The sequence below is a fragment of the Dendrobates tinctorius genome, unplaced genomic scaffold (assembly GCF_039654945.1).
Source record: "Dendrobates tinctorius isolate UK_male_01 unplaced genomic scaffold, ASM3965494v1 ptg000211l, whole genome shotgun sequence".
Taxonomy (NCBI): domain Eukaryota; kingdom Metazoa; phylum Chordata; class Amphibia; order Anura; family Dendrobatidae; genus Dendrobates; species Dendrobates tinctorius.
In genome coordinates, this window is record NW_027361878.1 from 17,343,916 (window position 1) to 17,370,614 (window position 26,699).

At 44.3% G+C, this 26,699-nt stretch overlaps 1 protein-coding gene across 1 annotated transcript in view; it reads right to left on the bottom strand.

The window, feature by feature from the left end:
• Positions 1-26,699, bottom strand: part of LOC141058319 (solute carrier family 22 member 6-B-like) — an 89,537-nt gene that overhangs the window by 58,615 nt on the left and 4,223 nt on the right. Inside the window, exon 2 of the mRNA XM_073554524.1 lies at positions 25,315-25,418. Coding sequence (XP_073410625.1) covers positions 25,315-25,418 — 104 coding nt within the window. The remainder of the gene's footprint in view (positions 1-25,314; positions 25,419-26,699) is intronic.

Sequence of the window (26,699 nt, forward strand, 5' to 3'; positions counted from 1 at the left end):
TGGGTGCGTGGCTTGGTATTTACGCCTCCTTTCATACATCTGGGGCACGGACAATTGGACGCTTTCCTGGGACAAACAAGTGGATGAGCTTGTTGTGGCCTGTGTCTGTGCAACCGCCGCTTGTGAGCAAGAGGTATGATGATCACCTGCTTCCTGCCCAGCAGATTGGTGAGGCAGTATCACAGGCAACATGGCAGTGGTTTGACCCGCAGTCGCAGACACTGATTTGGCACCCTGTTGTTCAGCCCACCGACTAGGGTGCTTGGCTGCCATGTGTTTCCGCATACTGGTGGTGCTTTGGTTGCCTTTGCCCTGGCCTCTGCTCAGCTTCCTATGGCAGATGCAACAGATGACAACATTTGGTTCAGAAGAACTATCGGAAAAAAATTTCCGGACAGCGGCTGAACGCACCCTTGCCTCGACTTGGGGCACATAGGGATTGCTCTTGGCAACAGTTGACACACTTCGCACTCTGCTCAAACCAGTAGCCCCTGGTGCCTTTGTTGGTGCTATGTATCCACCTTCATCCTCTGTGCTGCTGTGCTGGCTATGCGTGCCAACGGCCCAGATCGGATCGGTGGTCTCATCATCGACCACCTCGTCGTCCATGTCATCCTCCTTCTGTATTGATATTGGCGACTGGACAGATGGCACCTGTGTGTCATCACCATCAGCCTCCACCTCTTCACCCGGTATATCATGTGGATGAAAGTGGCTTTCTTCTGGACGTGGGGTTTCAAATATTTGGCCATCTTCAACAGATGATACCCCCTCATGTTCCTCTTCAATGTCACGCAGTGAGAGGCCAGAAGGAACGAAAGAAAATGGACCAAACAGATCCTCGGAGTGACCAAGGTTGGGGTCAAATGTTTCCTTTGACTCCTGACCGGGTGATGAACTAGGAACAGGTTGACAATAGGATGACCCAGCGTTATCTGTATGGACAGTAGACTGTTTTGTGACGGACGATTGGGTACTGCTAGAACATTTCGTGGAGGCCTTGTCAGCCATCCAAGACAGTATCTGCTCTTGTTCTTCTGGCTTCCAGGCCCGTTTATGTTCCAGACCGGGAAATTTCGCCAGGAAACTAGATGCATCAACCTTCTTAAATCTCCCAGACTCTGTGCCTTGTTGGGCACCAATGACCCCACGTCCACGTCCCTGTCCCTTCACAACAGCCTTTTTAGCAACTTTGGATTTTTCTGCCATAGTTGCAGATGTTCAGATGCAGATATTGGGGAACAAGGAGCAATTAGTGCTTTGTGAAAGGTAGCACTACAGCCTAGTACTGCTTTGTGTTTTACAAACATTACCGCAGCAGCAAAAATAAATTGTCCTGAGGTTTAAGGTGAGATTACGCACCCCAGTAATCACACAAGACAGCGGTGCTGCCACTAAAAAATTGCCCTGAAATTTAAGGCAAGAATACGCACCCCAGACACCACACATGACAGCGGTGCTGGATGCGTGTCAGTTGTGCAGTACTGTGCGTACTATTTGCTGTTATTATGTGAACGCAGCATGGTAGCAGCACAAAAAACTGCCCTGAGGTTTAAGGCAAGAATGCACACCCCAGACACCACACAAGACAGTGGTGCTGCCTGCGTGTTAGTTTTGCAGTACCGTGCGTGCAAACTATTTGCTGTTATTATGTGAATGCAGCACGGTAGCAGCACAAAAAAAAATGCCCTGAGGTTTAAGGCAAGAATACGCAGCCCAGACACCACACAAGAGAGCGGTGCTGGCTGCGTGTCAGTTGTGCAGTATCGTGTGTGCTATTCTCTGTGAATGCAGCACGGCAGCAGCACAAAAAATCTGCCCTGCAGGGGTAAAAGTGACCTAAAAAAAAGCTGGGAAAACAGTCACTACTCGGTCCCTGACCTTATACTTTCAGCTCTGAAAAGAGCTTTTGGGTTTCACAGAGGATTTCTGGCTGATTTGAACCAAAAAACACAACTCTCCCTAGCAGCTGCTCAAACTCGCTTGATTCGAATACCGCAAGTACCGCATTACTCGCCGAGTACCGAATACCCACACATATGCTCGCTCATCCCTACTCTTGCTCCCCTTTTTTGGCAAGTCAAGTCTTATTCACTTTGCACTTTAGAAAAAAAACAGCTCAGATCTTTCTTGATTAAAGCAAATCAGATTGCCGGCACAGAGAGGTGTTAATTTACAACTTTTAATTAAATTCTATCAAGAGTATACAAGGAAGGAGCAATTGCAGCTTCTGGCTTATTTATTGCACTTAAGTGCTGGATTCACAGCCACATAGCTCATTACATTACTGCTGTATAATGTCCTCCATGCTGCTATTGCTTCTTCCGTATTTGTGCTTCAGAGAAAAAAGAGCAGAAATCCATCTTTTTATGTCCTGTATACAGGAAAAGGAATGGGTGTATCAATTTTTTGGACTCTGGTGAACCATCCAGGTCAGTAGCCTCTGGCCACTGGATGGTTGCTATGTGAATTTCTTAACTTCTGTGATCTTTCATGCAACGTTGATTATCCAGGCAGGCATGAAATCATCTGTGCATCATGCCGCAATGATGATTTGTGCCAGATTGCCTAGTCAAAAGCAGCATCGGGAATCTCGGAAAAAGGAGATTCATAGAGCTCCCAATCAGTGGCCAGAGACTACTGATCTGACTAATGGACGGGAGTTTCACAAATTGATATGCCCATCACTAAACAGGAGACATCATAGCAACTAGTTGTTTTCACTAACTAGCTCAGAGACAACTGAAAATTAGACATATAGTATAGCCTATAGAGGGGCTAACTGTTGAGAAACGTAAATCAAAATGAACACATCCAGCCCATAAACAGCAGCGTTTCCCAGAACTCGCCTCCAATGATGATATTTTTAATTTTTTCTTTTTTATTATTTTATTGGGAGATACAACGCGTTTCGGATGCAGTATATATTCTTCTTCAGGTATCATAAAAACACAATACAATTCTTACTAATAAAAATTCAATCACACTTGTATATAGAGGCAAACCTCTTGAACCAATATACTTATTCCAAACAAAAGGAGAAAAAAATATATATATCCACCCTAAAAATTTTTTATCAATAGTAGACACACTAGAATCATATACCCAAAAGAAACTACTTAAAAATCACACTTTTTCATAATGCTCTTCAAATAAACAATTTTTATTAATTGCGGACACCAACAAGAGATTTTTTTTTAAATTTGTTAAAATACAATAGAGGAAACAGGTCAACACACACTGTAAAGATATAATAAATCATGACCCAGGCTAAATGATATCTCCACGAGGTTAGAGGACAAATAACATTACTATCTGTGAAAAAGTGCAGTTCTCATGTGCAATCTATTACTAATATACTTCATCTACACTCATGGAGATATCATATAATATATATCAAGTGACACAATATTATCATTATATATTAGAGACTCTATAAAGTGCATAGTGCATTTTTGGTGTTTTAAAAGTAAATTTGAGCCATAAAAATAAGGGGTTAAATAAACTGAGTGATCACTCCCTGAGGAAGCAAACGTGTGAAACGTGCGTTGGAGTGAGAGGCCACAGCGTTCACATGCACAGCATGAATCCAGGTCGGTAGTTTATTTAACGCCTTATTTTTATGGCTCAAATTTACTTTTAAAACACTTGCACTTTATAGAGTCTCTAATATAAATAAATATAAATATAAACCTCTTGAACCAGCCTCAGGAGCTTTATTTGGGGTGCGGACCTTCAAGAAGCCATTTTTTGCTCTATTTCTGTGTCCATTAATACAGGACCGCAGTGTCTGCACAGTGATAATTTTAGCCCCTTGATCTAGCATCCCGCAGGTTAAAATGCAACTCCAAAAAATGTTTGACCTGTGGAGCAAAAAATGGCTTCCTGAAGCACAATCTTTCAAGGCATCCGCTAATTAAACATAATAAAATTTTTAACATAAAAGTAATTCCGGTGGAACAGATACCCTCTGGTGTTACAAACAGTAATGCTCTTTTAAACTGAAAAGAAACGTTTTGGATATTTCGTATGGGAACATTATAGCCAAATGGTTTGAATGATATCATAGAGAGAAGTTAAATTTTAAAAAAAAAAGTTTTTTGAAATTTTTTTTTTTGTTTTGATTTTTCTATCTTTTTGCATCCATGTTGATCAGAATGTGGTTTGAAAGGCTGGACTAATCAGTGGGTGTGCTCCTGAACCTGTTCCCCACCCCAAATAAAACTCCTGAGGCTGGGTCAGAGGTTTGCCACTATATACGTATAAGTGTGATTGAATTTTTATTAGTAGGAATTGTATTGTGTTTTTATGATACTAGAAGAAGGATATATACTGTATCCGAAACGCGTTGTATCTCCTCCTATTAAATAACAAAAAAAATTCAAAATATCCTTGGATGTGAGTTCTGGGAAGCGCTACTATTCATGGGCTGGATGTGTTCATTTTGATTTACTTGTCCTGTGTGAGCCTGTGTTTGGCTCTTTCACTTGGATTCACCCAATGCAAGGTGCAAGCTCTGCCCTTTGAAAAGTATCCCAAGAAAATCTTTTGAGGATACACGATCTAAAGCCATATCAACCGCTTCCCGACCGCCAACGGTAGATAAACGTCGGCGCTTGCTGGGCTTTGTGCAGCGCCGACGTTTATCTACTGTCGGCTGTTTAGTGCCCCCCGGGACCCCCACGTACCTTATAATGCAGGGATCCCGGCGCACAATGCATGCTGCGACCCCTGACCTCATCGAGACCTGATTGGTTCAGGTCCTGATGACGTCAGATCACAGCAGCCAATGAGAGAGCTCGCTGGGAAAAGTTTGTTGTAGCAACAAACTTTCCCAGTGATCTGCCTTATAAAAATGCTGTTTCTCCTCAGATCTCCTGTCAGTGAGAGATTTCAGGAGAAACAGTGTTACAAGTGCTGCTGGCAACAGCTGTGCCAGGCAGCAATTGTGCTATAAAGTTAAAAAAACAGTTAAAAACACAGATAAGGCAGGTTAGGGCTAGTAACAGTTAGGGTTACTGTTAGGCTAAAGTTAGGGTTACGTCAGTCAGTCACATGACGTCAGTCAGTCACGTCACGTCACGTCAGTCACGTCACATCAGTCAGTCACATCAATCACGTCACGTCACATCAGTCAGTCACGTCACGCCAGAGTTTTCTATTTCTGGAAAAAAAAATGAAAACTAATAAAATGGCCCGTCCGTATTATAGTACAGAGGAAGCTTATGCATTTTTATGTTCTGACAGTGAAGAAAGTGCAGTGTCAGATGGCGATGTGGATTTCGTGGGCTTTACTAGCAGCGACAGTGATAGCTCAGAAATGAGCAGTGATTCTGGTCCATCGTCACACACAAGGACCAGTACAACAAGAAGGACAAATAGCGCTTCTAGAGAAACGTCTCCAACTCAGGGAACAATGCCCAGTACTAGCGCTGTCCCTAGTGCTCGTGAATTGGCACACGTCAGTGTCCAAGGGGCTTTGCCTCTTGATGTAGCATTTCCCAGATGGGAGGCTTCGGATTTGGCTACTCCTTTCATCCCTAATTTTAATGCCATTCCTGGTATAAATGTGGAGGTGGAAAATTTTGGACCAATTAATTTTTTTAATTTGTTTATGACAGATAACTTGCTAGAGCATAGCATATTGTCCTACAAACAAATTTATATGCGTCCCAATTCATCAGCCAGAATCCACGATCCTATTATGCTAGGTCAAATTTATGGACACTAACTAATGTCCTAGAAATGAAAAAATTTTTAGGACTTACATTCGCTATGGGGCTTGTAAAAAAAAACAAGTATTCGGTCCTATTGGTCCAACCACCCTGTTCAAGCCACCCCTATGTTTTCTGCCGTTCTTCCTAGGACCCGTTATGAAATGCTCATAAGGTTTTGGCATTTTAACGACAATAGTCAATCCCTGCTCAGAGATGCCTCAGAACATGACAGACTATTCAAAATCAGACCCATCATCAAAGACTTAACAGAAAAGTTCTTGAGGCTCTACACCCCAACAGAAAACATTTCCATTGATGAGTCCCTTGTAAAATTCAAAGGAAGACTGCACCTCAAGCAATTTATTCCTTCTAAGAGAGCAAGGTTCGGAATAAAGCTCTATAAAATGTGCGAGAGTTCAACCGGATACACAGCTGCTTTTCGCATTCATGAGGGGAAAGATAGCCAACTAAACCCACCAGGATGCCCTACTTCTCTGGGGACATCTGGAAAAATTGTTTGGGAGCTGATAACTCCATTTTTACAAAAAGGCTATAATCTGTATGTTGACAACTACTACACCAGCATACCCCTATTTAAAAGTCTGGTTGACCATAACATAGGGGCTTGTGGGACCATTCACAAAAACCGTCAGTGGTTTCCACAATCGTTGGTCAACGAAAAGTTCCGAAAAGGGCAGTCAGGGGCTTTACGCAGTGGAGAGCTTCTTGCCCTTAAGTATAAGGATAAAAAAGATATTTTTATCCTGAGCTCGATCTACACAGATGCCACAAAGGCCACTGCAGACCATCAGGGATCCACTACTCCAAAACCTGTGTCTGTCATTGACTACAACAAATATATGGGGGGTGTGGACCTTGCAGATCAGGTTCTACAGCCATACCAGGTATCAAGAAAATCATATACCTGGTATAAGAAGTTAGTAATTTATTTATTTCAGGTGGCCACATATAATTCCTTTGTGTTGTACAGAAAAGCCAGAAATACAGATACTTTCCTTGATTATCAGGAAAAGGTCATTGAACATCTTGTTTTTGAAAATTTTGTCCCCGCCAATCCTTTAGAATCTGAAGATGTTACAAGACTCACTGAGCGACATTTATTTGCACTCATTCCTGCAACTGAAACAAGAAAGAACCCCCAGAGAAGATGTCGTGTATGTTCCAAGAGAGGAATGAGGCATGATACCTGCTATTATTGCCCACAATGCCCATCATTGCCAGCCTTATGTCTCCATGACTGCTTTAAAATCTTCCATACAGAACCACATTTTTAAACTTTTTGACATTCAATGCAGTCACTTTTGGGGGTTTATGCTGTTCTGGCACCTCAGGGGCTCTGACAATGTGACATGACACCCTCAAAACATTCCAGCAAAATCTAAACTCCAATATGGCGCTCCTTCCCTTCCAAGCTCTGCCATGCGCCCAAACAGTGGTTTATCCCAACATTTGGGGTGTCAGCATACTCATGACAAATTGCACAACAACTGTTGGGGTCCAATTTCTCCGGTTACCCTTTGGAAAAAAAAATTGAGGGCGAAAAGATCATTTTTTGTGGAAAAAATATGATTTTTTTTATTTTCACGGCTCTACGTTATTAACTTCTGTGTAGCACTTGGGCGTTCAAAGTGCCCACTACACATCTAGATAAGTTCCGTGGGGGGTCTAGGTTCCAAAATGGGGTCACTTATTGGGGGTTTCCACTGTTTAGGCACATCAAGGGCTCTGACAATGTGACATGTCACCTCCTCACTAATTCCAGCAAAATCTGCTCTCCAATATGGCACTCCTCCCCTTCCAAGCTCTGCCATGCGCCCAAACAGTAGTATTCTCCCACATATGGGGTATCAGCGTGCTCAGGAGAAATTGCTAAACAAATTGTATGGAGCAATTTCTCCTGTTACCCTTATGAAAACGCAAAATATGAAGCTAAAACAATTTATTTGTGAAAAATGTTGCTTTTTTTATTTCCACGGCTCTATGTTATAAACTTCTGTGAAGCACCTGTGGGTTCAAGGTGCTGAATACACATCTAGATAAGTTCCCTAAGGGGTCTAGTTTCCAAAATGGAGTCACTTGTTAGGGGTTTCCACTGTTTAGGCATGTCAGGGGCTCTCCAAACGCAACATGGCGTCTGCTATCGATTCCAGCCAATTTTGCATTCCAAAAGTCAAATGGCGCTCCTTCCCTTTCAATCTCTGCCGTGCGCCCAAACAGTATTATTCTCTCACATATGGAGTATCGGCATGCTCAGGAGAAATTGAAAAGCAAAATGTATAGACCATTTTCTTCTGTTACCCTTGCGAAAGTAAAAAAAAAAAAAAGTCTAAAGGAAAATTTTTGTGAAAGAAAAGGAAATGTTTATTTTTCCCTCCACATTCCATTCATTTCTGTGAAGCACCTGAAGGGTTAATAAACTTCTTGAATGTGGTTTTGAGTACCTTGAGGGGTGCAGTTTTTAGAATGGTGTCACTTTTGGGTATTTTCTGTCATATTGACCCCCCAAACTCACTTCAAATGTGAGGTGGTCCCTAAAAAAAACTGGTTTTGCAAATTTTGTTGTAAAAATGAGAAATCGCTGGTCAGTTTTTAACTCTTATAACTTCCTAACAAAAAAAATTTTGTTTCCAAAATTGTGCAGATTTAAAGTAGACATGTGGGAAATATTATTTATTAACTATTTTGTGTGATATAACTCTATGATTTAAGGGCATAAAAATTAAAATTTGAAAATTGCAAAATTTTCAACATTTTCACAAAATTTGCATATTTTTAACAAATAAACACAAGTCATAGCAAAGAAATTTTACCACTGTCATGAAGTACAATATATCACGAGAAAACAATATCAGAATCACCAGGATCCATTGAAGCGTTCTAGAGTTATGACCTCATAAAGTGACACTGGTCAGAAGTGAAAAAATTGGCCCAGTCACGAAGGCAAAAACAGGCTCTGGCGCGAAAGGGTTAATCCTCCATCAGGTGAGTGCATGAACTTGTGTACCCATCAAAGACTATTGTGGCGCCCCTGAGGCTCAGTCGCCACAGAGGTACTGCACCTCCTCCTGAGGTGTGGTGCCCCACCATCCAGGTAAGTTGGAGGCTCCTGACCACGCTCCAACACTCGCACCCCAAACAACAGAGTAGTTCAGCAAAGCCACATTGCGGCTCCCTGCTTGGAGTGTAGCAGAGCACCTTTGGTGGCTCCCTGCTTGGAACACGAAACGTGCTGGGAGGCGGGTGGAGTTGAGAATACATAAAAGAGCAGGAATGTTTAGGATTACAGGTCAGTCTGGGAGAGGAAGCCACTCAGAGAGGAGTGAGGAAAGAAGATCCCTGAGAGAGGGATGGAGGAAGGAGGTGCTGCAGCAGACCTCAGTGACCTGGGTCTGCTGGCACGGGAAAGGAAAGAAGGAGAAAGACATTGAACTGAAACCTGATATTCCATAAGAGAGAGAGATTACTATGGAACAAAGGAGTAAAAGGGAACAGAGGATGTGGGTTAGGAGAGAACCCTGCCTAGAAGTTCTAAACGCAAGGCCGGGGCCCGGTCCCCGAGGTTGTATGGATGCTAATGGTCCTGCAGCAGACACCAGTCCCCGAAGCAGGCTACAGCTGTCTGCCGTACAAGTAGAGTTCTTGGGAACATCTGTCAGGAGGAACTCCAGTGTAACTCAGTACTAGGAGATCTTCACACTTAAAGGCACTATAAGAGGAGACGTTCAGAAAGGTACATGTTGGCGGAGCATTGGAAGGGAGCATTCCATCTGACCTGGAGGTTGATTGAGCCTCTGACCCGGAGGACACAGTATGGAAGCAGGCACCTGTGTGTACTACAGACTGTGAGTAAAGCTTTGGAACTACAAGCCCTGGTGTCCTCCATTGATTCTTGCGTCAACACACCCAGCACTGCTACATCTGGGTACCAACTTCCACACTGCTTGTGCCTCTCCTCTAACTCCACATCTACACTGCCCTGGGGCTATAGCTTCACCTGTGGGGAGCTTCACCATCTTGGCTGCAACACACCACCAGCCCCAGAGGATCTGCAAGCAGCGTCGGCTTAACATCTCACTTGCCGAACACCACAGGTGGCGTCACAAACTATTCCATTAACTACATTCCACCATTCAAACTCCCCCCATTAATTGGGCGCCCAGGGCCATGGACCGGGTCACCGCTGCTGTGACACATCCCGCCAACACCGGCCCGCTCCGAGTACCCCACGGCCCTGGGAGGGCGACCCAATCTTGGCGTCATGAAGAGGATGACGAGACCAAATGCCATTGGGTTCTGTGTGCCTAAGATTTGTTGGACTTAAAACTTTTGAGAATGTGCAGAAGACCCAATTTAATAGACTGTAAAATGAACATTAAAAATGGCCGCTGGCGCGGAGAAGAAAGGCGTGACGATATGGGAGGTCCTAGGAAAAGACTGCGAACAGTCTTGGGCCTCCCCTGCCTGAATTACTATGTGACAGCAACATGTCCCACCCCCCGAGGGGTTCGTATACTGGCTTGGTATGGAGGCGCTGGAAGAAGACGCTGCCCCAAGAAGGAGAGGCAGAAGCCAGTGGCGGGAAAAGAGCCGAGACAGGAAGAAGAACGCCAGAACGCCATGATGGAAGAAGAGGGAAGGAGGCCTGCGGAGCGCGGGGAGGTGGATCTCCCCGGCGCCATGGCTGAAGGCTCGGACCCTGCTTCTAGGCTGAATCGACGGCAGCTGCAGGAGGAGATTGCCTGGCTGACCCAATGTTTGCGACTGAGGCAGGAGGCCTTGTGGAGACTGAACTGGCAGCGCGCCCAGGAGGGGCCTACACCTGCTGTAACTGCCGCTGCTGCACCGGAGCTTCCCCAGGCAGATTCCATGGAGCCTGCCGCCGCCATTACACCACCGGCAGCATCCGTAGCCCCTTCGCTGCCGCCACAGGAAGAATTGTATGAGACCTCGGGAGCCAAAGCGGAGGAAGAGGAGCTCCCGCCCGGACCTGACGCTGCTGCGCAGGTCCCGCCAGAGACCCCTGCGGACCCGGAGCAGCAGTTAGTTCCACCGCCATCCCCGGTGTCCCACCGGGCAGCGCCCACCGTTACTACGTCTGCACCGGAGCAGAGACCGTGCCACCAGGAGGCACCAGGTATATACCCCGGCCCTCCTAATGGGTTGCCCTCCGACTTCACGTTGTCAGAGGCTGGCTTGCGAGAACTCGAAATGGAGCAGTTGGAAGAATCAGCTGGGGGCACTGGGTTGTCGAAGATGGGGAGCTGGAGGAGGTCTCTACTGAGAAGGGTACGACTGGAACAGGCTTGCACGATCCGGCATCTTCGGGGATCGGATGAGCCTAGGCCGCTTTGGGATAGTGACCTCGAGATCCCTTGGCTGCCGAGTCCCCATGTAGTTGCCGATCAGCGCCAACAAGCTGCGTCATCCTCACCCATGAGGAACCGTTGATGGGTATCGATATTCATCATGGGTTCCCTTTACCACAGCTACAAGGCCTTAGGCGGCAATCACATCAGCTGCCACAACCCTGACCTTTGGCCAGCAACCAGCAACAAGATGAAGATACCCAAAGCATCACATCTGGTAGCGGTTCCAGTCCAGAAACCCCAAGAGGAAACAACAACCATTAGTAAATCTCGTTACCCAGGAGGGTATATGCACAGTTGTGCTTTGTTTTCTATTCTGTTTTAGTTTTGGTTTTTCCAGTGTTGCCCTGTTTTGTTGGCAGCCTTTATACTTGAACTATAGAGATCATGAACGCTGAATGGTCCAGAACTGCCATTGTAAATAGTTGCACCTCTTTAGGTGCCCTCTCTTGGTTTTACATAGACACTTTTCCAAGATAAGGTCTACCTCATCTGGAGTATGACTCCAATCAAAGGACACTGCAAGAGATCCCGGCTGGGAGCGGTGTCCAGCGTTTACAAGAATTGTTGAAAGTTTTAATGTGACGTAATTGATAATGATGTGTCTTATGAGAGTATTGGTAACTAGGAAATGGCTTTTATATAGAATTAGGAATGTTTTGACAGAGAGATGAGAGATTTGAATAAAGAATAAAGAATTGGAAATGTAGGTGATGAACCAGGCACCACAGTTGTCACTCAGAGTTAAAAGAAAGTAGAAAATGTGCACTAAAGATGGAAAGAAATGTGTTGAAGAATAATGAAGTGATAGTGAGTAACAGACAATAGCACTTTGAATTACGTATTGTATTGAAAATTGCACTTTTGACTTAAGATTTTAGATAGTTAATTAGGAAGTGTCTGCAACCTTCAAGAATAAGTGCCTCCCACATTGGGAAGTTTAGTATAAGAAATGTTTGTTTAGCATTACAAAAATTTTGTATGTTCCTGTGTTGTCAACTTTGTTTGCCTTGCAGCCCGCGGACGTGCTATGTTCAACTATTTTCAATAGTTGTTTAAAATGGCTATTATGTTTGTACTTTTTCTAGTATATATCACCTTATTTTTGGCGCAATATGTCTTAAATTAAGCGTCCAAAGTGGCTATTAGGCCTTTATATGCTCATATATGCATTTATTATGGCACTGTTTTGCATTTGCACTTTATATACTGAGTATTATATTCTGGCCCTCATTTATTATTTTTTGTAAATGACACCACATAATTTATGTATATTATCATTTTTTTGGATATAAATATAAATTTTTTTTTTCTGCATTTGCACTTTAATTATTGTATTTATTTATATATTTTTGTGAATTGATCTTTTACCTGGTTAACACCCTGTGCATATTCTGAAGCACTTTGACACTTTATAGGTATAGTTGCACAATTTTTTATATTGATTACTTCATTTTTCATTCATTATATTTACATGCTCCATTGTGGTGTTATATGGATTCCTAGTTGTTGCCCCTTTTTCCGTTTGGTATGTGTTTCCCACCATTTTCTGTATGTTATTAATTTTATGAATAAAATTTCTATTTTAATTATTGGACGTTTGCTTTTCGGATTTTTCGCTGTTATATACAGTACCTCTCTTTCAAGCCACATATCCAAGCCTTTGCCTCCTCCTGCCGACTCCAGCTTAAAAATATTTCCTGGATCCGTACATTCCTTGACCAAGAAACTACGAAAACGCTTGTGCACACCCTCATCATCTTCCGCCTCGACTATTGCAATCTCCTACTCTCTGGGCTCCCCTCTAAGACTCTTGTACCACTCCATTCTATCCTATACTCTGCTGCCCAACTAATCCACCTGTCTCCCATTATTCCCTAGCCTCTCCTCTCTGCCAAGCCCTTCACTAGCTTCCTATTGTCCAGAGGCTCCAGTTCAAAACCCTAACTATGACATACAAAGCCATCCACAGCCTGTCTCCTCCATATATTTGTGACATGGTCTCACTGTACTTACCTACACGCAACCTTCTATCCTCTCAAGATCTCCTTCTCTACTCCCCTCTTATCTCTTCTTCCCACAAACGCATACAATACTTATCCTGTGCTTCCCCTATACTCTGGAACTCTCTTCCCCAACACATCAGACTTTCGCCTACCATGGACACATTCAAAACGAACCTGAAGACCCACCTCTTCCAGAAAGCCTACAACCTGCAGTGATCCTCAGTCTATTGAACCGCCGCACAACCAGCTCTACCCTCTCCTAGTGTATCCTCACCCATTCCCCTGTAGACTGTGAGCCCTTGTGGGCAGGGTCCTCTCTTCTTTTGTACTTGTGTGTACCTTGTATTGCTCATGTCTATTGTGCTTGTCTTTGTATGCCCTATTCACACGTAAAGCACCATGGAATAAATGGCGCTATAATAGTGAATAATAATAATAATAATTTGCACACACATGACAGCTCATTCTAAAAAGGTACCTGAAATGACAGGGGCACTTTAACTATATACATGCACTAATCAACTATGACATCATTAAAATCAGATAACTAATATTATGTAGCCCTCCCTCCTGTGCCAAAGCAATGACCTATCAAATCACAAATTTCAGAAACCCACTAAAAGTGGTATCTTGCACCAAAAAGGTAAATTCAAGTCTTAAGTCCTTCAAGTATAGCTGCGTTTTATTTGAAAATCGTACAAACTTACATGTTGTCAAGGGTTTTGAGCCACATCATTCAAAAAAAAACGTGGCCACAACATGTGAACCTAGGCTTATGACTTATAGGTGCTAACAGAGCTGTTCACATCTTACTGCTGGCTAACATAACAGATCAGTAGTTTAGATACTTGTATAACAAAAATGTGTTTAACCAAGGGAGAAAGTCTTGAGTACTTGTAAAGGGGTTGGCTTGGATTTGTTTTGTGTGGGGAAACCAGAACATTGTTATAAGAAGATACGTAGGATAGTAAGACACTTTAAGGCTGCGTTCACACGTTGCAGTTTTTTCGCATTTTCGCGGTGGATTTTAATGTGCAATTTTGCCGCGAAAACGCAAAAAAACAGCATCCCATGCAATCCTATGGGATTCCGCAATGCTGTACTAATACTTTGGATTTTCCCATGGCGGAATCGCATCATGGAAAAATACGCAACATGCTCATTAATTTTGAGGAGTCGCGGCGATTCCGCCCACATAGGAATCCATTGTTCTGCTTACTTTCCGCATGTGTCTGTGCCCACCATGCGAAAAGTAAGCAGAACATTTGCAGATGGTGCCCACGGTCCGGAGGAGATGAGACTGTCCTCCGAGCACCATATCACTGTAAAAAATAGAATTTCAAATAAAAAATCGTCATTTTCTCACCTTCCGATGTCCCTCGCAGCGTCACCCACCCGGCTTCAGCGATGCTACAGATCGCTTGGAAAATGCTAGCATTCTGCAAGCTAATTACGCTTGCAAATCACTAGTTTTTCTGCTGGAAAATCGTGGGAATTTAAAATGCGGTTTTCCCACGGAATGGAAATCCGGAATTCCCGCGGTAACTTCCGCAATGTGTACACATAGCCTAAATATTATACAATGTAGTGGCAATTAGTGATTGTGGTTCTGCACTGCATACAGGATGCTGGGATGCACAGAAGCCAATTGAATAATTTGGTGGCATATAGTCCTATTTGTTGGAGCTTGCTTGACTGCTTTAACAGTCTTACATGATGTAAAATGTTGACTTGAACACAGCAACTTAAGATCTGAACTTGTGACAACTTGCTGATAATTATTACAATTTACTAACACTTGCATCAGTTTGCCGCCAGTTTCATCAGCAGCACCTCCATCACTCTAAGACTGTTGCAGGTGTGCCAGGTGCGATAGACAGTCATTTTGGATCGGGCTGTAGAAGGTCATTGTGCTTGGCATTGCAAGCACCTTCTTGATTTTCATCTCTGTATTGAATTATATTCTTCTTGCTTTAGGACCTAGCAGCAACCTCCACCTTCTGCTGCTTATTGACACACCCTTGCTGGATGTTTAAATACCCTGAGTCACTTAAGCTAGGTGCTGGTGTTATCTCTATTTACCTCTGTCTGTTTGAAGTGCTAGAAGCCGACAATTTTCTTCTTAGAGCCTCTTGCAGGATTGCTGGTGTGAGCTCTATGTGTTGTGAGTTCATTTTCCCCTTCGTCACTGAGGTCTGGTGAACTCCCTATTCTGGTAAAGGAAGGTAATGAGCCTGATTATCAGGCACCTGAGCCTGATGATGATGACTGGCTGAGTGGAGTCACGGACTGGATATAAGGCTGCCGACGCCCTTCTGCCCTGCGGGTGATTTCTCTGTGGACTCCTAGGAGACCAGTCTGATTCCTGCTCCTCTAAAGCTAAGTTTTCTGCTTTGCCTGTTATCATTTGTGTTTTGCTTTTGTTTGCCTTGCTTTTCTGGATTCTGCCATTCCCTGCTGGGGTGAGCTGAATCTCCTTTTGCCGGTTGCTCTGTCTTCAGAATATTCCTGAGTACTGACATAGCTTTTTGAAGCCTAGCGTCTTCAGGGCCTTTTTCACTGTCAGTTTGTTGGCTCTTATTTTCATAGGGTTTTTCACGGATTGCAGACAGCAGCCTTCCTGTCCTTTCCTATCTAGTTAGCTTGGGCCCCGTATTTGCTCAGTCTATCTTTCTGCCTGTCTTAGTGTTCTTTCTTCTTGCTTGACCGTCATTATATGTTGGGGGCTGCCTTTTGCTTTGGGGTCTGCTCTGGGGCAGTTTAGATTTCCCTTTCTGTCTTTAGGCTATATAGTCCTCCGGCTGTGATCGAGGGGTCTAGGGCATCGTAGGAACCCCCCACGGCTACTGCTAGTTGTGTTGATAGGTTCAGGGGTCTGCAATCCGATAGCTGCCAACTTCTCTGGTTTTCTGGCGTTAGTTAGCATTTCTGTTTTTGCCTCCTACGGTGACTCATTCATAACAGAATCACCCGCCATACCGCAGATCCTAGGGTACTCAATAGCAGGAAAGAATTGTGTTTAAAAAAAAAAAAAAAAAAAGAGTGTGTATATTCTTTCCTCTATATCTCTGAGGCCGTAGGGGGAATTTTCTTTCTCTCAATGGAGATAAAGCAATTGTCTGATCATGTGGAGAAGCTCGCTGCGGAAGTGCCGGGAATTTCCGCCTACCTTGCTCGTTCGCATGCTGTTGAACCAAAGATCCCTACACCTGATGTATTTTTTGTTGATCGATCTAAATTTTTGAATTTCAAAAATAATTGTAAATTATTTTTTGCCTTGAAGCCTAACTCGTCAGGGAGCTCCGCGCAGCAGGTTAAAATTGTCATCTCTTTGCTGCGTGGCGATCCCCAGGATTGGGCGTTTTCTTTGAAACCAGATGATCCTATTCTGACTAATGTGAACGCATTCTTTCAAGCCTTGGGGTTGTTGTATGATGAACCTAATGCTATTGATCAGGCTGAAAAGACCCTGTTGGCATTGAACCAGGGTCGAGATTCTGCAGAGTTGTACTGTCAAAAGTTCCGAAAGTGGGCGGTCCTTACCACCTGGAATGATAATGCCTTGGCTGCTCTCTTTCGGAAGGGTTTGTCAGAAGCCGTAAAAGATACTATGGTGGGATTTCCTGTTCCCTCTGGTCTGGACGATTCTATGTCATTAGCCATTCAGGTTGATCGGTGTTTACGTGAACGCAGGATTGCACGAGAGGTGTTGCCACCGGTTGAACAGATGTCTGAACCTATGCAATGTGATAGAGTTTTGTCTAGGGCGCAACGTCAGGAGTTCAGAAGGCGTAATAAGCTGTGTTTTTTCTGTGGAGATGCCACATATTATTTCTGTTTGTCCTAAACGAGAGAAACGCTTTGCACACACGTTTTCTGTTGGTGGTGTTCAACCTAAGTTTCTTCTGGCAATTACTCTGATCTGGCAATTACTCTGATCTGCTCCCTGTCCACATTTTCCGCCAAGGCTTTTGTGGATTCAGGAGCAGCGCTAAACCTAATGGACTTGGATTTTGCTAAACGTTGTGGATTTCCGATGACACCTCTGCAGACGCCTATCCCTTTGAGGGGAATTGATGCTACTCCTTTGGCGAAAAATAAACCTCAGTTTTGGACCCAGGTGGTCATGCGGGTCGCCCCAGACCATCAAGAAAATTGCAGATTTTTGGTGTTGCATGGTCTGCATGATGCCGTTGTTCTGGGGTTTCCCTGGTTGCAAATTCATAATCCAGTTTTGGATTGGAAATCTGTGTCTGTGGTGAGTTGGGGTTGTCGGTGTGCCTTTAGTGAGGCTCCGGTTTTTTCCACCTCTCCTCAGTCGCATGATGTTCCTGACTAGGGATGGGCGAGTCTACTCGCTAGGACTCGTTACTCGGCGAATAGTAAGGGACTCGCTGGACTCGTTACTCGGCGAGTCTCCCAGTGATTACTCGCACAGTAACGAGTCCAATGCAAGTCAATGGCAATCCTAGTTTTGTCAGAGTTTTTTTTTCTCACTCGCTAGACTCGCTATATCACATCGCTGTCAACAGCGAGTCTGAGCGAGTCTGAGCGAGTCTACGATTCCGAGTCCTGTATACTGGATTCGGGACTCGCTTATACAGAATCTGTTATGTTCCTACAAGTTTCCAAGACAGCCTATGTCAACACACAGCGATTGTGAGCGAGTCTGAGCGAGTCTGAGCGAGTCTACGAATCCCGAGTCCTGTATACTGGATTCGGGACTCGCAAATATAGAATCTGTTGTGTTCCTACAAAGCTTCCGAGACAGCCTAGCGTGTTAGGTCAGAAAACTTTTTAAGATGGACAAGCATGTTAGCCAATCATATTCAGTAATGTTGGTTGTGGCAGGACTATGATTGGCTTCTGTCCATCGTGATGCCTATGTCATGTATGAGAGGCGAGGCTGTATATAAGCCTTTTCCACCGCCATTTCCTCTACATTCCTGAGAGATCTGAGATAGAGCAGGGTGAGGTAGATGCTTGAGCAGATCATAGGGATTGTCAGTTAGTGTAGGGAAACTTCAAGATTCCTTATATTAAACCCAAACAGCTCTTCTGAGAGCTACCAGGAGGACAGAGGAGTACTGTGTAGACTGTAGGCAGGCAGGCAGGGAGGATCAAGCCTTACAGTGCAGTGCACAGTGCAGGGACTAGTGTGCAGCTTCACTACTAGGTGTCAGCACACACACTTACCCCGCCAGCAAGTGACGCCTACAGCACCACCTAACTCCATCTTGGTGACTGTGCATTTGTCAACAATGTCACAAAAACCACAATTTCCCAAAAAAGAGGTTGCAAAGGGACGAGGTCGTGGCCGTAGCAGTGCAGGGAACATCACTTGAGCGATCTCCCTCCAGGCTGTAGTCCGCTGGATGTTATGCCCATAGGCAGGGTCAGTGGGGAGCCAAAGCAGGGGCCGAGCCTCCACCAGATCAATCAACTGCAGCATGTTGACAGTGACACGGGCCATGATTGCTCTGTATTGCTCTGTGTGTGTGTGCGTATGTCAACTCGACTCGGATTATTTCCTGTTTGCTCAAAGCATGGTGTGTGCTAGAGAAAATCGCTTCCCTCGCCTCATCGGCACTAAATAAGACAAACAAATGCGAGTTTGGACTCGGACACAGCAGCAACAAACTGTTGCGAGTGGGGTTTACAAATCGCCAATGCAAGCGCTTTCCGAGACACATCTGCGATTTGTAAATCGCACATTACTCGCTAAGACTCGCTTCCCCATTCATTAACATTGGACTCGCTAGACTCGCAACGAGTAGCGAGTCCCGGGCTCGGACTCGCTAGAGTCAAGCAATTCCGAGTAATTTAGGACTCGCCCATCACTATTCCTGACTATTTGGCGGACTTTTATGATGTATTTAGTGAGAATGAGTCTGCATCTTTGTAAATTTCCCAAGGGTCGGCTCTTCAATTTATCTGTACCCGAGCACGAGGCTATGCGATCCTATATTAAGGAGGCGTTGGAGAAGGGTCATATTAGACCATCCTCTTCCCTCTTAAGTGCCGTTTTTTTTTTTGTGGCCAAAAAGGATGGTTCTTTAAGGCCTTGTATTGATTATCGTGCCCTCAACAAAATTACTATTAAATATCAGTATCCGTTACCCCTGATTTCGGATCTATTCTCTAGAGTTAGAGGTGCTTGCTGGTTTACCAAGCTTGACCTCAGGGGGGCGTATAATCTTATCCGCATTAAGCAGGGGGATGAATGGAAGATGGCGTTTAATACTCCGGAGGGACATTTTGAGTACCTGGTGATGCCTTTTGGGCTCACTAATGCCCCTTCTGTCTTCCAGTGCTTCATGAACGATATTTTCCGAGACTTTGTCAATAGATTTTTGATTATCTATCTGGATGATATTTTGATCTTCTCCAAGGATTGGGATTCTCATGTGGAACATGTTCGGACTGTGTTCCGGATCTTGAGGGAGAATTCCCTGTATGTCAAAGGATCGAAATGCCTTTTTGGAGTACAGAGGATTTCATTTTTGGGATTTATTTTGTCTCCGTCAACTATTGAAATGGACCCAGCCAAGGTACAGGACATTTATGATTGGGTTCAGCCCACTTCTTTGAAGGCCCTCCAGAAGTTTTTGGGTTTTGCTAATTTTTATCGGAAATTTATAGCAAAATTTTCTAGTATTGCCAAGCCATTGACTGATCTGACTAAGAAGGGTGCTGATGTGTTGAATTGGTTTCCGGAGGCTGTTGCTTCCTTTCAGGAGCTGAAGCGAAGATTCACCTCCACCCCGGTTTTGCGGCAACCTGACTCCCGTTCCAGGTAGAGGTGGATGCTTCTGAGATTGGTGCAGGAGCTGTTTTGTCCCAAAAGGATCCTGTAACATCTAAAATGAATCCCTGTGCTTTCTTTTCCCGAAAGTTCTCTCCATCTGAACGTAACTATGATGTGGGGAATCGGGAACTGTTGGCCATGAAATGGGCATTTGAGGAGTGGAGACATTGGTTGGAGGGAGCTAAACATCAAGTTGTGGTCCTCATTGACCACAAGAATTTGATTTACCTAGAGTCGGCTAAACGCTTGAACCCTAGACAGGCTAGGTGGGCCTTGTTTTTTACACGTTTTGATTTTGTGGTCTCTTTTCTTCCTGGAACTAAGAATGTCAAGGCAGATGCCCTCTCTAGGAGCTTCTTTGCTGATTCTCCTGTGGTGACCAAGCCTGCTACCATCTTAGGCGAAGGGGTAGTTCTTTCTGCCATCTCGCCCGATTTGAGACTTGCTCTGCAAGAGTTCCAGGAGGACAAGCCTGAGCGTTGTCCCAGTGGAAAGTTGTATGTTCCTGACCAGTGGAAGAAGAGAGTGATGTCTGAAGTTCATTGCTCTGCATTGGCTGGTCATCCAGGTTGTCATGGTCCAGTCCGGAGTTTATCTTCTGCTGTCTTCACTCCAGACTGGTCATGCGGGGGTTAATCTCCTCAGCCTCGTTCTGGAGCTAGCTGGGCTATTTCAATCCCTCACAGCCTGCTGACCAGTGTTAGGGATAGCTCAAGCTTGCAGTTTAGAGCCGCTGACCCTTGTACCCTGATCCTCCTGCCTTTGACTGATATTCACGTGTATGACCCAGACTGATTTCTGACTCCGTCTCTTGGTATTTGTCTCTGCTGTTACGTTCCATCTCTGGCATCTGACTCCCTGGCTTGTACCCCGACCACGTATTTCGTCTCACGTTTTGGACCCCGTGCTCATGTTCTGGCTTTCTGACTCTCGGCTTTGGTATTTTGACTACGTGTATTGCTGCTCCTTCTGGTACGACTGCTCCTGTTAGTTTCTGACTCGGTTCGTCTGACTATTCTCTCTCGTTACCTGTGGCACCTGTGCTGTTGCTCAGGGTTGCTGCTCTTAGTGTATAACCTCTCTTCCCTCACCAGCTCCCCCTGGTGGAGGTTTCACTACACAGGTATTTTTGGTACTAGAGATCTGGTGAGTCGCTCTTTTTGGTGGCCCACCTTGTCTCATGATGTCAGGAATTTTGTGCAGTCCTGTGGGACTTGCTCCCGGTCTAAATCTTGTTCTCGCTCTAGTGGGTTGTTGATGCCTTTGCCGGTCCCCAGGAGGCCATGGACCCATATTTCAATGGATTTCATCTCTGATATGCCGGTCTCTCAAAGAATGACTGTTATTTGGGTGATTTGTGATAGGTTCTCTAAGATGATTCATCTTGTACCACTCCCTAAGTTGCCGTCTTCCTCTGAGTTGGTGCCCCTGTTTTTGCAACAGGTGGTTCGCTTGCACGGGATTCCTGAGAACATTGTATCTGACAGAGGAGTTCAGTTTGTGTCTAGATTTTGGAGGACTTTCTGTTCCAAGCTGGGAATTCAGTTGTCCTTCTCCTCTGCTTTTCACCCTCAGACCAATGGGCAGACAGAGAGAACAAACCAGACCTCAGAGTCGTATTTGAGATGTTTTATTTCTGCTGATCAGGATGATTGGGTTTCATTTTTACCCTTGGCCGAATTTGCTTTAAATAATAGAGCTAGTTCTGCCACTTTGATGTCACCTTTTTTTTGTAACTTTGGGTTTCATCCTCGATTTTCCTCAGGGCAGGTGGAGCCTTCTGCCTGCCCAGGTGTTGACACTGTGGTGGAGAGAATGCACCAGATCTGGGACCAAGTGGTGGATAAGTTATCTCTCTCCCAGGAAAAGGCCCAGCGGTTTTCCAATTGACATAGGACCATTGGTCCCCAGTTTAAGATTGGTGATATGGTGTGGTTATCATCAAAAAATATTGCTATGAAGGTGGCTTCTCCTAAGTTTAAGCCTAGATTTATTGGACCTTACAAGATTTTGGAGATTATTAATCCGGTCTCTTTTCGTTTGGCTCTTCCTGTCACATTTAAGATCCATAATGTGTTCCATAAGTCCTTGTTGAAGAGGTTTGTTGAACCAGTTGTTCCTGGGGTGGCACCTCCGGACCCTGTATTGGTTGAAGGTAACATGGAATATGAGGTAGAGAAAATACTGGATTCCCGTCTGGCTAGAGGGAGACTCCAGTATTTGGTTAAGTGGAAGGGTTATGGTCAGGAGGATAATTCCTGGGTCTCTGCCTCTGATATTCATGCCAAAAGACTGGTGCATGCCTTTCATCGGGCTCACCCTGATCGCCCTGGTGGCGTGGTTGAGGGTTTGGTGACCCCTCCTCAAGGGGGAGGTACTGTTGTGAGTTCATTTTCCCCTTCGTCACTGAGGTCTGGTGAACTCCCTATTCTGGTAAAGGAAGGTAATGAGCCTGATTATCAGGCACCTGAGCCTGATGATGATGACTGGCTGAGTGGAGTCACGGACTGGATATAAGGCTGCCGACGCCCTTCTGCCCTGCGGGTGATTTCTCTGTGGACTCCTAGGAGACCAGTCTGATTCCTGCTCCTCTAAAGCTAAATTTTCTGCTTTGCCTGTTAGCATTTGTGTTTTGTTTTTTTTTGCCTTGCTTCTCTGGATTCTGCCATTCCCTGCTGGGGTGAGCTGAATCTCCTTTTGCCGGTTGCTCTGTCTTCAGAATATTCCTGAGTACTGACATAGCTTTTTGAAGCCTAGCGTCTTCAGGGCCTTTTTCACTGTCAGTTTGTTGGCTCTTATTTTCATAGGGTTTTTCATGGATTGCAGACAGCAGCCTTCCTGTCCTTTCCTATCTAGTTAGCTTGGGCCCCGTCTTTGCTCAGTCTATCTTTCTGTCTGTGTTAGTGTTCTTTCTTCTTGCTTCACTGTCATTATATGTTGGGGGCTGCCTTTTGCTTTGGGGTCTGCTCTGGGGCAGTTTAGATTTCCCTTTCTGTCTTTAGGCTATATAGTCCTCCGGCTGTGATCGAGGGGTCTAGGGCATCGTAGGAACCCCCCACGGCTACTGCTAGTTGTGTTGATAGGTTCAGGGGTCTGCAATCCGATAGCTGCCAACTTCTCTGGTTTTCTGGACTTAGCTAGCATTTCTGTTTTTGCCTCCTACGGTGACTCATTCATAACATCTATGTGTCGTCTCAAGCTAAGTGTATTCCCTCGATTGTCTTTCTGCTTTGTATTTAGTGTAGTGGGGGCTGACTAGTGCTCACCCCATCCCTTCCCTATCCAAGGCCTATCGCTAGGGGCAGTGAGGTATTAGGTTCCTGCTCGGCCATAGGTGCGGAACATACAGTTAGGTCCATATATATTTGGACAGAGACAACATTTTTCTAATTTTGGTTCTAGCCTTTACCACAATGAATTTTAAACAAAACAATTCAGATGCAGTTGAAGTTCAGACTTTCAGCTTTCATTTGAGGGTATCCACATTAAAATTGGATGAAGTGTTTAGGAGTTTCAGCTCCTTAACATGTGCCACCCTGTTTTTAAAGGGACCAAAAGTAATTGGACAATTGACTCCAAGGCTATTTCATGGACAGGTGTGGGCAATCCCTTCGTTATGTCATTCTCAATTAAGCAGATAAAAGGCCTGGAGTTGATTTGAGGTGTGGTGCTTGCATTTGGAAGGATTTGCTGTGAAGGAAACATGCTGTCAAAGGAGCTCTCCATGCAGGTGAAACAAGCCATCCTTAAGCTGCAAAAACAGAAAAACCCATTCGAGAAATTGCTACAACAGTAGGAGTGCCAAAATCTACAGTTTGGTACATCCTGAGAAAGAAAACACTGGTGAACTCATCAATGCAAAAAGACCTGGGCGCCCACGGAAGACAACAGTAGTGGATGATCGCAGAATAGTCTCCATGGTGAAGAGAAACCCCTTCACAACAGCCAACTAAGTGAACAACACTCTCCAGGAGGTAGGCGTATCAATATCCAAATCTACCATAAAGAGAAGACTGCATGAAAGCAAATACAGAGGGTTCACTGCACGGTGCAAGCCACTCATAAGCATCAAGAATAAAAAGGCTAGACTGGACTTTGCTAAAAAACATCTAAAAAAGCCAGCACAGTTCTGGAAGAACATTCTTTGGACAGATGAAACCAAGATCAACCTCTACCAGAATGATGGAAAGAGAAAAGTATGGCGAAGGCGTGGTACAGCTCATGATCCAAAGCATACCACATGATCTGTAAAACACGGCGGAGGCAGTGTGATGGCTTGAGCATGCATGGCTGCCAGTGGCACTGGGTCACTAGTGTTTATTGATGATGTGACACAGGACAGAAGCAGCCGAATGAATTCTGAGGTATTCAGAGCCATACTGCGTGCTCAGATCCAGCCAAAGGCAGCCAAACTGATTGGTCGTCGTTTCATACTACAGGTGGACAATGACCCAAAACATAAAGCCAAAGCAACCAAGGCGTTTATTAAAGCAAAGAAGTGGAATATTCTTGAATGGCCAAGTCAGTCACCTGATCTCAACCCAATTGAGCATGCATTTCACTTGTTAAAGACTAAACTTCCGACAGAAAGGCCCACAAACAAACAGCAACTGAAAACCACCGCAGTGAAGGCCTGGCAGAGCATCAAAAAGGAGGAAACACAGCGTCTGGTAATGTCCATGAGTTCAAGACTTCAGGCAGTCATTGCCAACAAAGGGTTTTCAACCAAGTACTAGAAATGAACATTTTATTTACAATTATTTAATCTGTCCAATTACTTTTGGTCCCTTTAAAAACAGGGCGGCACATATTAAGGAGCTGAAACTCCTAAACCCTTCATCCAATTTTAATGTGGATACCCTCAAATGAAAGCTGAAAGTCTGAACTTCAACTGCATCTGAATGGTTTTGCTTAAAATTCATTGTGGTAATGTCTAGAACCAAAATTAGAAAAATGTTGTCTCTGTCCAAATATATATGGACCTAACTGTATTTAGAGACTTTAGACTTTAAAAATGGTATATTTAATAACATATGCAGTGTCTATTGTGAAATCTAGTGAAAGTCCCACTATTATAAAGAATTTGCTCAGCGGTTTAAAAGAATTGGATTTTTGGGAAAAGGTCAGTTTTGGTGAGTCTGCTGGGGCTGTAAGAGATGTCAGCCCTTAGAGGAGTCAAGATGGATTGGGAAGAACTAAACTCAAAACCAGAGAACGCTATTGATGAGTACCAGAGGGACTATGTGGGACAACATTCTGGGAGTCATAACTCAACATTAAAGGTTACTTTTGTGAATTGTCTTCCATTGTAAAGAACATATTTTTAAAAACATTGCTGAAGTGACATGTAGAATGAGACAACTGGAAATCAAAAGCTTCAGTAAAAAGAATCTTACTTGTCTGATAAACCACCAAATATAATGGATCCAACCAAGACTCCCGACATGTAAATGGACTGAGCAAGCTGCCTCATTCTCCTCTGATTACAGACCAAATCCCACTGTAAGAAATAGAAGAATATAATGGCATAAGATGTTGCATCCATAACTGTCATAAAGGGGTTGCTAGGCTCCCCATTGATCAGCTAATATCTGCTGGGGCAGCTGGCGGATATTAGCAATGTACAATGTATTGTGTAATGTTTGCTGACGAGTACTGCGGTGTTCTGCTCTATACATATGGGAAAAGATAAGCTGATATTAGGTGGAGCCAGGTGTTGGATCACAATCAATCTCACATTCATGACATGTCATAAGGATAGCTCATCAATACTTTAGTCCAAGACAACCTCTTTAAAAAAAGTTTTCCTGCAAAAAAATAAATAAATAAAAATTAAATATTAATAATATAATAATAATAATAATATTCTAAATACTTTTAATTAGTAAATCACAATAGTTTTGTCTAGGTAGAATGAAAATGTCAGCCATCCTGTTACAATGCCATAAACCTTTCTTAGAATGCTCAGCCAGGTACATGTGAGCATGTGCAAAGGGAAGCTCTACTGCAGTGACGTGAAGATAACCTGTGCCATAAATTGTCATTCAGAAACATGGTGGGCAACAGTATGAGCGGCCTTATATAACCTCAGCACCACTGGCATCTCCAGTATTGGATAAGAAAGGCATGGTAGACAGCCTCTTCTTACCTCAGCTCCCCTGGTATCTCCAGTATTAGATCAGACAGACAGGGAGGACAGCAGTGTAAGCAGCCTCTTCTTACCTCATCACCTCTGGTATCTCCAGTATTAAATCAGATAGACAAGGAGGACAGAAGTGTGAGCAGCCTCTTCTTACCTCAGCACTCCTGATATCGCCAGTATTAGATCAGATAGACAGAGTGGACAGCAGTGTGAGCAGTCTCTTCTTACCTCAGCACCCCTGGTATCTCCAGTATTAGATCAGACAGACAGGGTGGACAGCAGTGTGAGCAGCCTTGTGTTACCTCAGCACCCCTGGTATCTCCAGTATTAGATCAGATAAACAGGGTGAACAGCAGTATGAGCAGCCTCTTCTTACCTCAGCACCCCTGATATCTTCAGTATTAGACCAGGTAGACAGGGTGGACAGCAGTGTGAGTAGTCTCTTCTTACCTTAGCACCACTGGTATCTCTAGTATTAGATCATACAGACAGGGTGGACAGCAATGTGAGCAGTCTCTTACCTCAGCACCCCTGGTATCTCCAGTATTAGATCATATAGACAGGATGGACAGCAGTGTGAGCAGCATCTTCTTACCTCAGTACCCCTGGTATCTCCAGTATTAGATCAGATAGACAAGG